Source organism: Carettochelys insculpta, chromosome 1 (genome assembly GCF_033958435.1).
Source record: "Carettochelys insculpta isolate YL-2023 chromosome 1, ASM3395843v1, whole genome shotgun sequence".
NCBI lineage: Eukaryota > Metazoa > Chordata > Testudines > Carettochelyidae > Carettochelys > Carettochelys insculpta.
In genome coordinates, this window is record NC_134137.1 from 109,507,616 (window position 1) to 109,521,754 (window position 14,139).

At 41.3% G+C, this 14,139-nt stretch overlaps 1 protein-coding gene across 4 annotated transcripts in view; it reads right to left on the reverse strand.

Moving 5' to 3' along the window:
- Nucleotides 1-14,139, reverse strand: part of NALCN (sodium leak channel, non-selective) — a 398,131-nt gene that overhangs the window by 73,684 nt on the left and 310,308 nt on the right. For all 4 annotated transcript variants that reach the window (XM_074983150.1, XM_074983148.1, XM_074983149.1 and 1 more), the window contains one exon: nt 2,789-2,862. In XM_074983150.1, the coding sequence (XP_074839251.1) occupies nt 2,789-2,862 (74 nt within the window). The remainder of the gene's footprint in view (nt 1-2,788; nt 2,863-14,139) is intronic.

Genomic DNA, 14,139 nt, shown 5'->3' on the forward strand with positions numbered 1-14,139 from the left:
CTCTTTGAAGATCTACTATCCTAGAAAAACTGATATTTAATGATTTTTTGCATCAGCAAATTCATCCTGTATGTTATGAAAATGATATCTTACAGTAGCATGCTAATACTGAAGTTGTGACACACAGTGGGCCCAATAACTATAGTAGAGAAACAGCAGCGTGGGAACAGGCAGAGTGTGGAAACAGTTTGAGGCAGTTACTGTGTGCTAAGAAAGATACCTCTTCCTCTTCCAGAGGCTGCTTCTTTGTTAATGAATAAGCTACACTCCATCAAAACTCTGCCACAAGGGCTCCAAGGAAGTCTGGCTCTCCAAATCTGGGTAGGGAAGCACAGTTAGCTGCTGGTGAATATAAATTAAGACGGTTTTTCCTCTGTCCTGTGAAAATGTCCCTGAGGTGGGATTTCAAGGTCAGTTGTTCCCAGGGAGACCTCAGAAGCACAGATTCTACAGAAGCCATGCTTTGAAGGGACAAGTGGGAGCTGGCTGCTATCAGAGCAAAGACAAGAGGGGCCTGTGTGGCTGCCCCTTGCAGTGAGAGTCCGATAAATTACTGGGAAGCCACAGGTTCTGAGAGTAGAACTGCTGACTTTTTCTAAGGGAGGAAAACCTCACTGTTCTGAGGGAAGAATTCGTTGGAAACTGTGTTGTGTTTCCTTTATTCTACATGAGTTATTCTTGCATTTGGAAGAACAGAGCAAATAAAAGCAGCCCATGAGTGGGCTTCCTATGGGACACTGTATGAGGTGAACTTTGATCTGATTGATGCTTTGTGTAACCCCACTGGAGAGAGTGGAATTTCATGACTATAAATCAGCAACTGGTGTGTTTTAGCCAAAAGCTGCTGAGAAGCCAACATATAAAAATGTATTGTCAGGCTTTTGACAAGTATGCAGAAACTATGCTTATTTCTCCACGGGGGAACTTCTATAAAATCAAGAGAACTTTTGTAATTGAAATGCTTATAAAAAGTATGCTAAATTTCATTTGCAATGAATACTTTTCACCTTGCAGTCACATCTTGACAAAGGATATTGAGGTGAATTGCTAATTGGTCACATTTACCGTAGTTTTCAGAGAATGCTACGGTTGGTTAGCATCTGTAGCACTTACCGCTACTTATTCTTTAGGAATATTAAAAAGAACACAAAAGGAAGCTGCTATAATTTTTCTCAAATTGCATGTAATTATGAAGCACTTTCTAACAATATTCACAGTTCAGGAGTTGCACTGAACTCCTGTAATTTTGTTCTGGAGTGCTCCACATAATGCATTGGGATATTTATTCTCATTTCACAACTGTATTTTTCTAATAAATTATTCCTGATTTGCTTTGCTACTTCCCTCTTAGTAGTAGTTTATAATATATACTGTGGGAGTGCAAGCTTTGATGACACACAACGGTAGGTAACAGCAAACTAATCACATAAATTGTTAACAATTCTAACTTAAACAACGTAAGACAAAAATTAGCATGGAAAAGCAGCAGCAAGGTGAGAACTCAGGGAGTAATTTCATGACGTGATTCTTGTTCTTTGGAGACATACGTGACCATGATGTGCACTCCTTCCCCATGTTGCTGAGCAAGTCTTGGAACCATTTTTGTACGTGCTTGGCATTCTAAGGGTCCCACAATCAGTCCAACAGAGTTCACAATCTGTAGGTCTTCTTTTTATGCTTCCAGCACAAGTCTTACACTAGCTTACATGTGTGTTTGGAAGGAGTACTCCACCAGAACTCTGGGGCAAAGACTGGGCTGGAATTTCCAGGCCCAAGGGCAAGACAGAATTTTTTTTAAAGAACAATATATTGCTTGTTTCTGAGGGAGAGAGTGGTAAAAAAAAAAAAAGACAAAATATGAACCTTTATTACGGGGGTCTGCAACCTGTGGCTCCAGAGCCTCATGCAGCTCCTTAAGGACTTCCTTTTGGCTCCTGAAGCTATAATTGCAAAACTAAATAAACAAAACAAAATAACCCCCCCACCTCCTGTTTATTTTCAATAAACAGCGAACATCTAAAAGCCCTAAAATGAACAACTCATATTTAAATACCAGATGATATGTGATCTGGATGTGTTGGATAACGCCTGCAGCATCCTCCAGAGAGAGAGAAGGTTCAGGAAGACAGTGGTATGAACATACATGTAAAGCGTGAGGGAATAGAATATATTAAAAGTTTGTGACCATCCTGCAGGAAACATGGATCACATTACACATTATTGTGTGTGCGCTGTTCTTAAAATAAGTGTTACAAAACTTATGGCTTCACGTTATTTATTAAGGACCATCTCATATTCATATGCCTTGTGTCTCTTGAATTACTGAGTTTTTTTACTGAACTGGAAAAAATGGAGCTTCTTGATATTTTGTTTGCCGACCCCTCCTTTATTACAAAGTGCAATCCCTCTTTCGCCACTGTGTCCACAATTAACTTACTTAAAAATTGATCTGAAGACGCGGGTCTGTCCCACGAAAGTTCATCACTGAATAAATCATTTTGTTAGTCTTTAAAGTGCTACATTTCTGCTGCTTTGTTTTACTTTAAAAAAGAGCACGTTGACTTCGGTGACTGTCATTTACACAAAGAGGTAAAAACAAATTGTGTTTTTTTAATGCAAAGAGGTACACTGGCACGAATATTATGCACGCACTGTAAAATGACTTAATACTTCAGCACTAAAGCATAGGAAACAGATCAGGAATAATTCATTACTCATTAATGAGACCCCACCTGACATCCAAAAGACAGAAAGCATTTAATCAAAGCAAATCACCGCGGTTTGTTACCTAAGGATTTTATTGATTGCTGTCTCCTTTTCCAGAAGATTTCTTGCCCTGATGCTGAACACAGATTTACGTAGCTATAAAATAAAACAAGATAGTGCAATTTCAGTTGCTAGATAGACAATAACAGTTAAGTGCTTTGACAGACAGGTCAACAAATTAGGTGATATACATTCCACATAAAACATAGGCAAGCATAAATTACAACATTGTGGCCTCCGTCATAAAATCAACATTTTGCCTGCTGCTCTGTCATTGACCTGTTGTTGACATCTTCAGGGGAGAAAAGGTATAAAATGATCAAAGTGGGCTTTTCCATGAGGTGCAGACTTATCGATACCTGAGGTAATAACCATTTTTGATATTGCCTGTCTGTCCCACTCCCGTCCGGATTGTAGAGAAGGAGTCAGAGGAGAATCAGGATCTGACCTACCCTCCAGGCATTGTCGTATTGGCTACCTTGCATGTCTGATATGCTTCCACCGACTTGTTCAGTTCTCCACCATTCTCTGCAGCTACTGGGCAAAGACATGGAGAGTCTGCTGCTTGCTGCCCTTCAATTCCCATTGCATTGCTTCCCGCAGTGGAGGTAAATCTATAAAGAACTTCAAAGCTGTTGCCTGAGCTGCCTTGTTTCCTGCCCTGGTCATCTGCCTCCACATCCTGGGCTCTACTGCTGTTTTTATGAAAGAAGAAGGAGGCAGCACAAAGTGCAGACTCCCTCAGTGGTTTACAAAGCCATACCCAACCTTTCCAAGTCTCACTTCCTCCACTGTGCTAGTTTTGAGGGAGAGGGGACTTGATTAATTACACTATTTTCACAATTAGACATTTTTGTTCCTGTCTGTTTGCTTGCTTGATCCTGGGAAAGAAGAACTGGAAGTTAAATAGGAAATATTAGTACATAATTTAAGTTATGACTTAACTGACATCAAGGAGACTTAGTGGGAAAAGTCACATTCTCCTTCAACTGCATGCATGGCCATAGGGCACGGGTTGCAATCTAAGTCAGAGAGGGGAACTTCAGACAAAATCCATTCAGGCTCCCCTGGCATGATGGTTATCCTCATCAAGAAGCTGGGATAACCCAGAGCAGCACCTCCTGCATTTCCAGGCTGTGCGACTTCTGTTCACTCTCTCTTCAATATCTACTCAGGCCCAGCCTCCATCACTTCTGGTCCCGCTCATTCATGCTGAATGCTCTCAGAACCATTCGTGCTTCATTCATTTACAGATTGTGCTTACTTCCTTTTCTCCTCGTTTTGCCATCTTCATGCTGGGATAATGCTGTTTGTGGGTCCCATTCTCCATTGTACATGTGCTGTTAACATCTACCAAGTCTTTATGACCCTGGAACAGCTGAATTGCTAATTTCACATGGTGCCTAGGATCCAGGATATTTTAGCCTAGCAAACTAAATTTTCTGACCCTATGACCTTTTCCACTAGTGTGGTCCACATACATGCGCCGTTTAACTATCTTGATCATTCCCCCACTTGATTTTATTTTTATTTCCCGAATAAAACATTTCCTGAATGCATAACATGTTTAGTACCATCTGGGCTGCACACAGTCCCCTGAGAAATATTATTATTATGTAATGAATTAATTACAGTATTTACAAGATTTATTAATTCATTTCAAAGTTTGCACAAAGGAATGCATACTGCTGTAAAGTGATGCCTCCTGCTGTGAAGTTAAAGTACTAATCCTTCCTCCTCTTTCAATGGCTTTACCACATTAACCAGTTAGTGTGTTAACTTTAAGATACAATCCCTCAATGTCATAAACATTCCATAGGAACATTCCCACTCCAGTTCCACCCAAAATGGCTGTCGCTGTGTCAGGTTTGGTTTTAAGGTTTCTGTGTTCTTGGGAATATGCCTCCCTATGGATTCTGCCATAGTCAAATATGTGCCCTGATACTTTTGCAAACCCATGTTTTACACAGAGAAATAAATCTCAACTAAGAATTTATCTATTGCTGAACCTGTGCTAAATATGGGGCCCCAGGCACCACTCAAAACTTGGTTACGGCAGCTTTTTGGGAATAATTATCATAGCCTCAAAGTAAGGAGCAGGGAACCTTTTTCAGGTCAGGGCGTTCTGGAATTCTAGCCAATCAGAGTAGTGATATAAAGGCTCCAGGCAAACTGCTAAGGTAGCTGCTGCTCCCCTCTCTTCTGCAGCTGGGGGGACAGCCAAGAGTGGCAGTGGTGCTCAGAGCTGCTTCCTGCCTTCCCATAGCAGAGCCTGTGGTGTGGATACAGCTGCAGCTTGCCTAAGCAACCCACGAGGCTCTGGGCTCCAACCCTACACCCTGCCACAGGCCCAATGCCATTCAGGGAGCCCTGAGCCTTGAGGTTCGGATCCAGACAAGCTTTTTTTAAAAGTCCGGATCAAGATCCAGACCATGGGCTGGGGTTCCTCACCCTGTTCTCAGTAATCTTTAGAGGAAATAATTAGGAGCTTCCAGCAAGCCCATCCCTATTTTTGATCAATCTGAAATAATACTTGAAGGCACATCTCTTCAAAGCTATTTACTGTGAATGGACCAGAAGCCGTGCTTGTTTCCTCCACCTGGATCAGGCCCAGGGATAGGTACAACATCTTCAGAAAACCACATTATTATTTTGCAGTAAAAAATAGCTGAAGCAGCAAATTTTTTTGTTTCACTCAAAATCCAAACTGACTCTGATTCATGGTAAAACATGTTTATTTTCCAAACATTCTATGTACTCAAATTATATTCATACATGGGTTTTCAAACCTCATGGCCCCACAAGCCCCTTCCGATAACAAAAATTATGATATGAGGCCCCCATCCACAGTTTGAGAACTGCTGATGGATTAATGTATGCCAGGCGACTGTAAAATGTTCACTGTTTTGTATTATTTCATCACTTCTTGAGCAAAACCATACCATCGAGATGCGTAATATAGTTGAAAGAAGCATTTTTTCCCCAACCAGTTGCCTAGTTGCCTTTTTCAAAGGCGGTTCTGATATGCTTTGTAAGATACCTTCCTATGCTGACTTTTAACCTATACATAATAATAAGGCTGATACTTTTTGAGAATAATGTTTATAAAGTATATTACAGCTATATTTCCAATGCATCATACTTTTGAGATTCTTCATTTTCCCAAAAAACCTGGGAGATGCAGCAGAACACATTTCAGGAAGACCACTGTTTTTTGGGGGGAAGATTGGGGTGTGTCTTGCCCAAGAAAGATACATTAGATGTTAGGACTGTTGAATATGAAGAACCGGAAGTTAAATAGGAAAATTAAGTGCATAATTTAAATTATGACTTAACTGACATCCAGGAGACAGTGGGAAAAGTCTCATGATTTGAATATTGTTATATCTTGTTCAAAAAGAATGGGAGGAAAAAAAAACAGAGGAGGTGCTGCATTCTACATCAAGATTATAAATTCTTGTTGACCATTGAAAGTCTCTGGGTAAAGATAAAAGGGCTAAAAATAGGGATGGCAGCATAGTGGGGGTCTACTACAGACCAACAAATTGGAAAGAGCAGGTAGATGAGGTATTTCTCAGAACACATAACAAAAATATTAAAAACACAAGTCCTGGTAATACCTAGTAGTACCCAGCCATCTGCTGGACAATTAATGCAGCAAAACACAAAATTTCCAATGTATTGGGAACAACAGTTTACATCAGGAAGTGGTATAAGTAACTAGACAATAGCCTATGTGAAGCAAATCTAAAGTTGGAAGTCAGCTGGGATGACAGTGATCAAGAAATGATGAATTTATTATACTAAAAAATGGAAGGAGTAACAGAAGCAGAATAAGTAATTCAGAAAATCAAACAAACTCAGGGAACTGGTCGGTAAAATGCTGGGGGAAAAAATCTAAGAGAAAAGGGAGTTCAAGAGAGCTGGCAGTTTCTCAAGAAGATTATATTAAAGGCAAAATTGCAAACTATCTCAATACAAAAGAAAGATAGGTGGAATACTAGGGCTGATATGACTCTATCAGGAGCTCTTTTCAGGGACCAGAAAATCAACAAATAACTCTGTAAATAGTAGAAACATGGATGAATTGCCAAGGAGTAAAAAGAATAGCACATGCATGCAGAAATAAAATCAAGAAGGTATGGCAAAAAATGAGTTACACCTTTTAAGGAACATAAAAGGGCAATAAGAAGTTCTTTAATTACATTAGGAGCAAGAGAAAGATGAAGAAAAGTCTCTACATATTGGGGAGAGAAGTCTAATCATTGATGATACCAAGAAGGCTGAGATGTTCAATGTTTAATTTGACTTAGTCTTCATTGTAAGGTTAATTGTGATCAGATACTCAACACACTTAATATTAACAAGGAGGAAAGAATGCAAGGCAAAATATGGAAAAACAAGGTTGAAATATGTAGATAAGTTGGATATATTTAAGTCAACAGGGCCTGATGAAATTCATCCTACGTCTTTTAAGAAACTAACTGAAGCAATGTCAGAAATAATAGCAAATTATCTTGGAGAACTCATGGAGGATGCTTGAGGTACCACAGTAACGGAGAAAGGGAAACACAACACCTATCGTTAAAAAGGGAAACAAGGAAGACCCACAAATTTAGAGCAGTTAACTTTGAAACCTGGAAAGGTATTAGAACAAATTATTAAATAAACAATTTGTAAGCACCTACAGGATAAAGAATTATAAAGAACAGATAGCATGGATTTGTGAAGAACAAAACTCTCAAAAAAAAACAAACCAAAAAACAACAACCACCCCAAATCCAATTCTTTCTCTGATAGGGTTACTGGCCTAGTGGATGGGGGAAAGAAGTAGACTTTGATATATTTTGATTTTAGTAAGGCTTTTGATACTGTCCCATGTGACAAGATCATCAGTGGTCTAGATGAAATTACTACAAGGTGGGTGCACAGCTTGTTGAAAGACCATGCTCAAAGAGTATTTATCAATGATTCCATGTCAAACTGGGAGGGTATATTTAGTGGCATCCTCTGGGAGTTAGTCCTAGATCTGATAATCTTCAATATTTTCATTAATGACTTAGGTAATGGAGTGCAGTGTATGCCAATAAAATGTGAAGATGACACTGAACAGGAAGGATCTGGAGGGGATTAGAATTCAAAAGGATTTTCACAAACTGGAGAATTGCCTGACCATGAAATTCAGTAACCAAGTGAAAATTATCTTTCTTAGGAAGGAAAAATCTAATGCATGACTACAAAATAGGAAATAACTGGCTAGATGGTGGTACTGCTGAAAAGAATCTAGGAGTCATAGTGGATCACAAATTGAATATAGGTCAACAATGTGATGCATTTGCAAAGAAGGCTAATAACATCCGGGGGGTACAGTAACAGGAATGTTGCACGTAATACATAAGAAGCAGTTGTATCACTCTAGTCAGCACTGAAAAGACATCAACAGGAATACCCTCTCCAGTTCTGGAAAGATGTAAACAAACTGGAAGGAATCCAGAGGAGAGCAAGAAAAAATGATAAAAGTTTTTCAGAACTATGAGAAAAGGTTAGAAAAACTGGGCATATTTAGTCTTCAGAAAAGAAGAATGAAGGGGGACCTAATAACAGTCTGAAAATACATTGAAGACTGTCAGCAGACTGTGATAATTTGTTCTCCATGTTCACTGAGGATATAACAAGAAGTAATCAGTTTAATTTGAAACAAGGGAGATTTAAGTTAGATATTAAGAAAAGCTTTCTAGTTATAAAGATAGGAAAGTATGGGAATAAGCTTCCACGGGAGGCTGTGGAATTCCAACAATTGGAGGTTTCTGTGAACAAGTAGGTTTATATGGGCCCTCCTCAGCACCTGGAATTGTTCTCGATAACCTCTCAAGGTTCCTTCCAGCTCTGTATTCCTATGATGCTGATAACTGCCATACGTAGCACGGTAATGGGTTGCCTAGGAAAGTGGTGGAATCTCCATCCTTAGAGATTTTTAAGGCCTGGCTTGACAAAGCCCTGGCTGGGATGATTTAGTTGGGGTTGGTCCTATTCTGAGCAGGGGGTTGTACCTGATGACCCCCTGAGGTCTCTTCCAACTCTTATTTTCTATGGTTTCATAATTCTTCTATGTATATATCAGTGGCAGAGTATTTTGTAAATCAAAAAACATTCAAATTTATTAACTCCTGTGGTCCCATAAAATTTGTTTGCAGCCACCAGTCCTGGGTCTCAGTGTTCGGTGCTATTTTTTAGCTGTAATTTACCTTTAAACATCTAGGAGACAAGCAAGCAGTGAAAGTGTTGCAAATGCTGATAAACAATACTGAGCTCCCATGGGCCAGCAAATTTTCTCATCCAGTAGGTCTGAGGGTGCCAGATTAGAGAGGCTCAACCTGTATTTAAATTGTCAATTTCTCATATTTAGAGGCAGCAAACTGAGATTCAATTAAGTATCATCAAAGAGATTGAGCAATTTCAGATACTAATAGTCCCATTGAAAAAAATCTCATTCAGGAAAGCATTCCTGTTTTTTACATGTTAAGTATTTTTCTCAAGTTATTTTATATATTGAATAATTACACCAAGATGCTTCTCACTCCAGTTTCAAAATTTAGCGTCACAGAAAAAAAATGCAATGGCATTTTGAGAGAGAACATATTGGCTATGTCTACGCTAGCAGCCCCCTTTCAAAAGGGCGATACTAATGAGACACCTTGGGATATGCTAATAAGGTGCTGCAATGACATTAACATAATAGTGGCTGCAGCACTTTGAAAACGCTGCTTTCGATTGTGTGCGGCTCATCTACACGGAGTCCCTCTCCCAAAGTTCCTCATTAGCATCCCCCTTTTGAAAGGGGGGTGCTAGGGTAGACAGAGCCATTGGGTTTAATGATTAGTGCTTCATGTGGCCTGCTGGTACCTAAGGGCTACGTCTACACTAGCCAAAAACTTCGAAATGGCCATGCAAATGGCCATTTCAAAGTTTACTAATGAAGCGCTGAAATACATATTCAGCGCTTCATTAGCATGCGGGCAGCCGCAGCACTTTGAAATTGATGCGGCTCACCGCCGTGTGGCTCGTCCAGATGGGGCTCCTTTTCGAAACGACACCGGCTACTTCGAAGTCCCCTTAATCCTATGAGCAGATGGGAATAAGGGGACTTCGAAGTAGGCGGGGTCCTTTTGAAAAGGAGCCCCATCTGGAGAAGCTGTGCAGCGGTGAGCCGCGTCAATTTTGAAGTGCCGCGGCTGCCAGCATTCTAATGAGGAGGTGAATATGTATTTCAGAGCTTCATTAGTAAACTTCGAAATGGCCATTTGCATGGCCATTTCGAAGTTTTTGGCTAGTGTAGACAAGGCTAAGGAGTGTGGGAATTAAAATCTTGTGATGCCTGCAGGGCTTCTGAATTGTGCAGAGGAAATTATTAATATCTGTAATGTAGAAAAGACAACACTGGATAATATGATCAGGGTTTAAGTATGTATACTGTACTATATTAAGCTCATTTTAGCTTATACTGACTTATGCAGCTGTTTTGTTTTAATACATACTTTAAAGTGCTTTGAACACTCCATAAGCATATAGTTATTGGTTCTTATTTATTTGTTTTTATGCAGCCCATAAATGTTCATAGTGAAATTACTACAATGTTGCATACCTTTTACTGTATTGCATTATTCTTTCTCAGTGGAAGAAAGTTCTCTGCTTTTGTCTACAACATCTGATTATTGTTAAATGTGTTCTTAAGAACTTTTGTTAAAAAAAACTCCTGCAGGTTACTTTCATTGGAGCAGAGCTGCTGTGACAGGTCAACAAACCACTTTTAAAGCTTCATGATAAAAAGATTTCTGTTGGATGTCATGGAAAACACATGCTACCAGGAAAGCATTACCAGGGATCTTCTCTCAGTTCCCAAGAATTTATTTGTGCAGTGCTGCCGGAGAACACAGGATGAGGAAATCACTGACTTATTTCTAATGTTCCTCCAAGAAGTGTTTGCACATTTCACTACTGTCAGGCTACATCTACACCAGAGTGATCTGTTGACAAACATTACTGTTGGAAGAGATCTTCTGACAAAACTTGTGTCAGTGGATTGCAACCACATTAAAAAGCAGATCGAAAAAGTGATCCGCTCTGTTAACAGAGAGTGGCCAAACTGCCTGGCTGCTTTTCTGACAAAATGGAACCCAGAACCCTGTCGGACAGGTTGGACGGCACGCTATTCTGGGAGCCCTGGCCGGGTGCTTCCTTAAAGGGACTCCCCTGCCCACCTTCCCTGCCCATGCTGAGGCTTGCCTACTTCCATGACAGGCAGCACAGCTACTGCAGGGCTCACACTCTTTCTGTGAGTTTGTGCATCCCAGAAAGCCATGGTGCTAGAGCTGCCCCCAGGCTTGCACTGGACCCTCTCTGCTGCTCGAGCTGCTGATCACCATGATCATGGCTGTCCTCTCCCTCCTCTGGGGGGACACAGCTGACACCAAGACTGAAAAGCATGCTCTCGGTGCCCCAGGGCCCCACCTATGCTCACTCCCCTGGGTGACCAGGTGGGTCTGGAGGTACAGCATCAGTTCAGACTGGTGGGACCAGCTGGTCATAGGACAGTAGGATGACCAGCTGTGGAGCTCTGTTCCAGGAATGCTTTAATGTCTGGCTCAACTGGGCACAGAACCAGGTGGAGCATGCCTTTGGCCATCTGAAGGCTGTCTGAAGGCACAGTTAAGGTGCCTCCTGACTTGACTGGTCACGGGGGAGCACAATGTTCCCCAAGTCTCCACAACACAGTGGAGAGAAGGAGGGAGGTCTTCCTCCCAGGGTGGGGGGGGGACACGGGTCACAGCTACAAACACCAACCCTTGCACCCTAGACCCCACTTCCCGATGGTCTCCCTTTTGGCAGGACATCCCACCAATGCAGGGGTGCAATGCCTGAGAGTGCCTTACCTATGGACTTCCCCATGCCAAACTGGTTGCTGTTGGGGGCGGGGTGAGCTTCCAGAGGGCGACTGCAACCTGTTTCTCCACAAGGATGATGGGATGCAGCCAGGTGTCCTGTCTCTGGAGGGTGGGGGTGAGCCACACACAAAGCTCCAGGAAGGTGGCCTTCTACATTCGTAAGTAATTAGAAGGGTTAGGAAGAAACTTCCTCTGTGGACAGGTCATTCCAGTATGAAGTTTCTTGTACCTTTGTTCAAAGCACCTGACATTGGCCAATGCTGGATGCAGGATGTTGGGTTAGTTGAATCATCATTATGATGTAGAACCCTAAAGCTCCTATATTACTATGATTGTCCTTAATTTGTGAATCTGCAATAAGATATTTGGTTGCATTTGGATCAAATCCTATGAAATGCTAAATGCTTTTTGTGGGGTGTTGATAGCCCTCAACTCCTGCTTAAATTGAACACGTGGCTCCTTCTAAAGGGTGCTCAGCTCCTTGCTGGATCAGGCTCATCAACAGGTTAATGTTTTTGTACCAGACCTTTGAACTTTAATAGGCATCAGCGGAATCACATCTTGGAAGGAGGCCAAGGAACCTGAAAAAAACTATAGCTGGTACAAAACTCACCTGCCTGGTATTCAGCACAGGTTACCAGGAACACATTACTCCAGTGCTCCATGCTTTATCCACTTTTTATAAATCTACACACGAATAGGTGTATGTATTAAGCCAGACACTCAGGAAGATCATTTTAGAAGTCTATTTTGAAATAGGATTTAACAGTTACGTGCTGTTCTGTGTGGGCCAAAGATGAGATACCAGTATTGAGTAAGCTTGTTCCTACCTTGGATTTTTGACAGGGTTTGCCTTGTGGAATGCATTCTGGGCAGTTTTTTGTCACTTTGATTCGAGGTTTGTGGTATATTTTCTGCAGCTCTGATGGATCTTGTTAAAGCTTTATATTACCTGAACAGATGAGCTTTGTTGCAAGCAAAGGAATGTGTTTCCAGATTTTTTTAAAAAATGTTTTTGTTACAACTCTGCCTCAATCTCTGCCACTAGTTCCTCTCGCTGAAGTGCAACCTCCTTCTAACCACTCATTCCCCTCCCCCTCCCTGCAGCAACAATCAATTCTCCTTTTTAATTTCTAAGCACTGGCCATTCACATCTGATGCCCAGTCGATGCTGGACACTTCCTAGCAAACTAGGGTCCCTATCATGCATAGGTGGAAGTGAAAGTGAACACCACATGGCCAATCCCTGCAGCTCCAACCCACCATAAGTAGCATCTGATTATTGCCATAACTGTAATTCTCCCAATCCATTTCTTCCATCCTTTCTGTATTCCCTCCCTATATATTTATCAGATACAATTTTCTGTGGCTCCACACACTTGTACTTGCGTTTTTGTTCACTAATACTCTTTCTTCCGTTAGCATTTATCTTGGGATGCTTTCTACAGGCAGCCTCGGAAGCCCTGACTAGGCATTAGGAGGAAAAATAGGCAAGCATCTGTCGAGCTGGAAGTTTAGAATTTTCAGAGCATGAATCTTACTAGGCGGCCTGTACCTAGTTTGCAAATCCATTGAGCTCAGCTGGCAATTTTGACTTATGTCCACAATAAGCAAAACAAACAAACAAACAAAAACAAAAAAGCAACAACAACAACAAAACAAAGTCCCTTGGCCCAAGTATAAATAGCTGCCTTGGGAGCATCCTCAGTCACCTTTCTGAAAACTCCTCAGGCAAACAATTTCCTTCCATATGTCTCATTGTATGCCCATCCCATGCACCGAGACCACACTGAAGATTCTGGCCCTGTGTATTCAGAAACCACTTTCACTCACGTAATTCTGACTTAAAGCATATCTATGGTAACATTTAAGGAAAAGAAAATGTCCAGATCCATCTAAAGGGTCCTGCTGTCAGTTATAATAAGGCCTTTTTGCTTTGGTGTGGCAACATAAAAAGGACTTAAAGTGAACAGAAATCCCTCCCTGAGAATACTGCTCTTGCAAAGAGCCTGCCCAGCCCTAGACATAGCACAAGGGCTCTTCATGGGCTTGCTCTGGGTCCCCAGCACAGAGGGAGAATTGCAGCATCAGAGCTGTGGCTGAGTTGCACCATGGCTATTTTCTGCTTCCTAAGGCCCAAAGAGAGCCACAAGAAGCCAAGTGTAAATTAGAGGAGCCCTGAGGCTATGCTAAGGTTGGATAGGAATATAATAAGGAGTATATACCCCCTAGATTAGAAGGACTGCACTTAAAATTTCCTTAAAACCCCTCTGTCTCCCATGTCTGCCTCTGCCCCAAGCATTGCACCGGAGTAACTGAGAATTATACCCTTACACCCTGAAGAACATCCTTTATTTACTGACATTCACTGAAATTATAACCACTTATGTTTTAAGTACATTAATGTGCAAAATATGAGCTCTGAATTGGA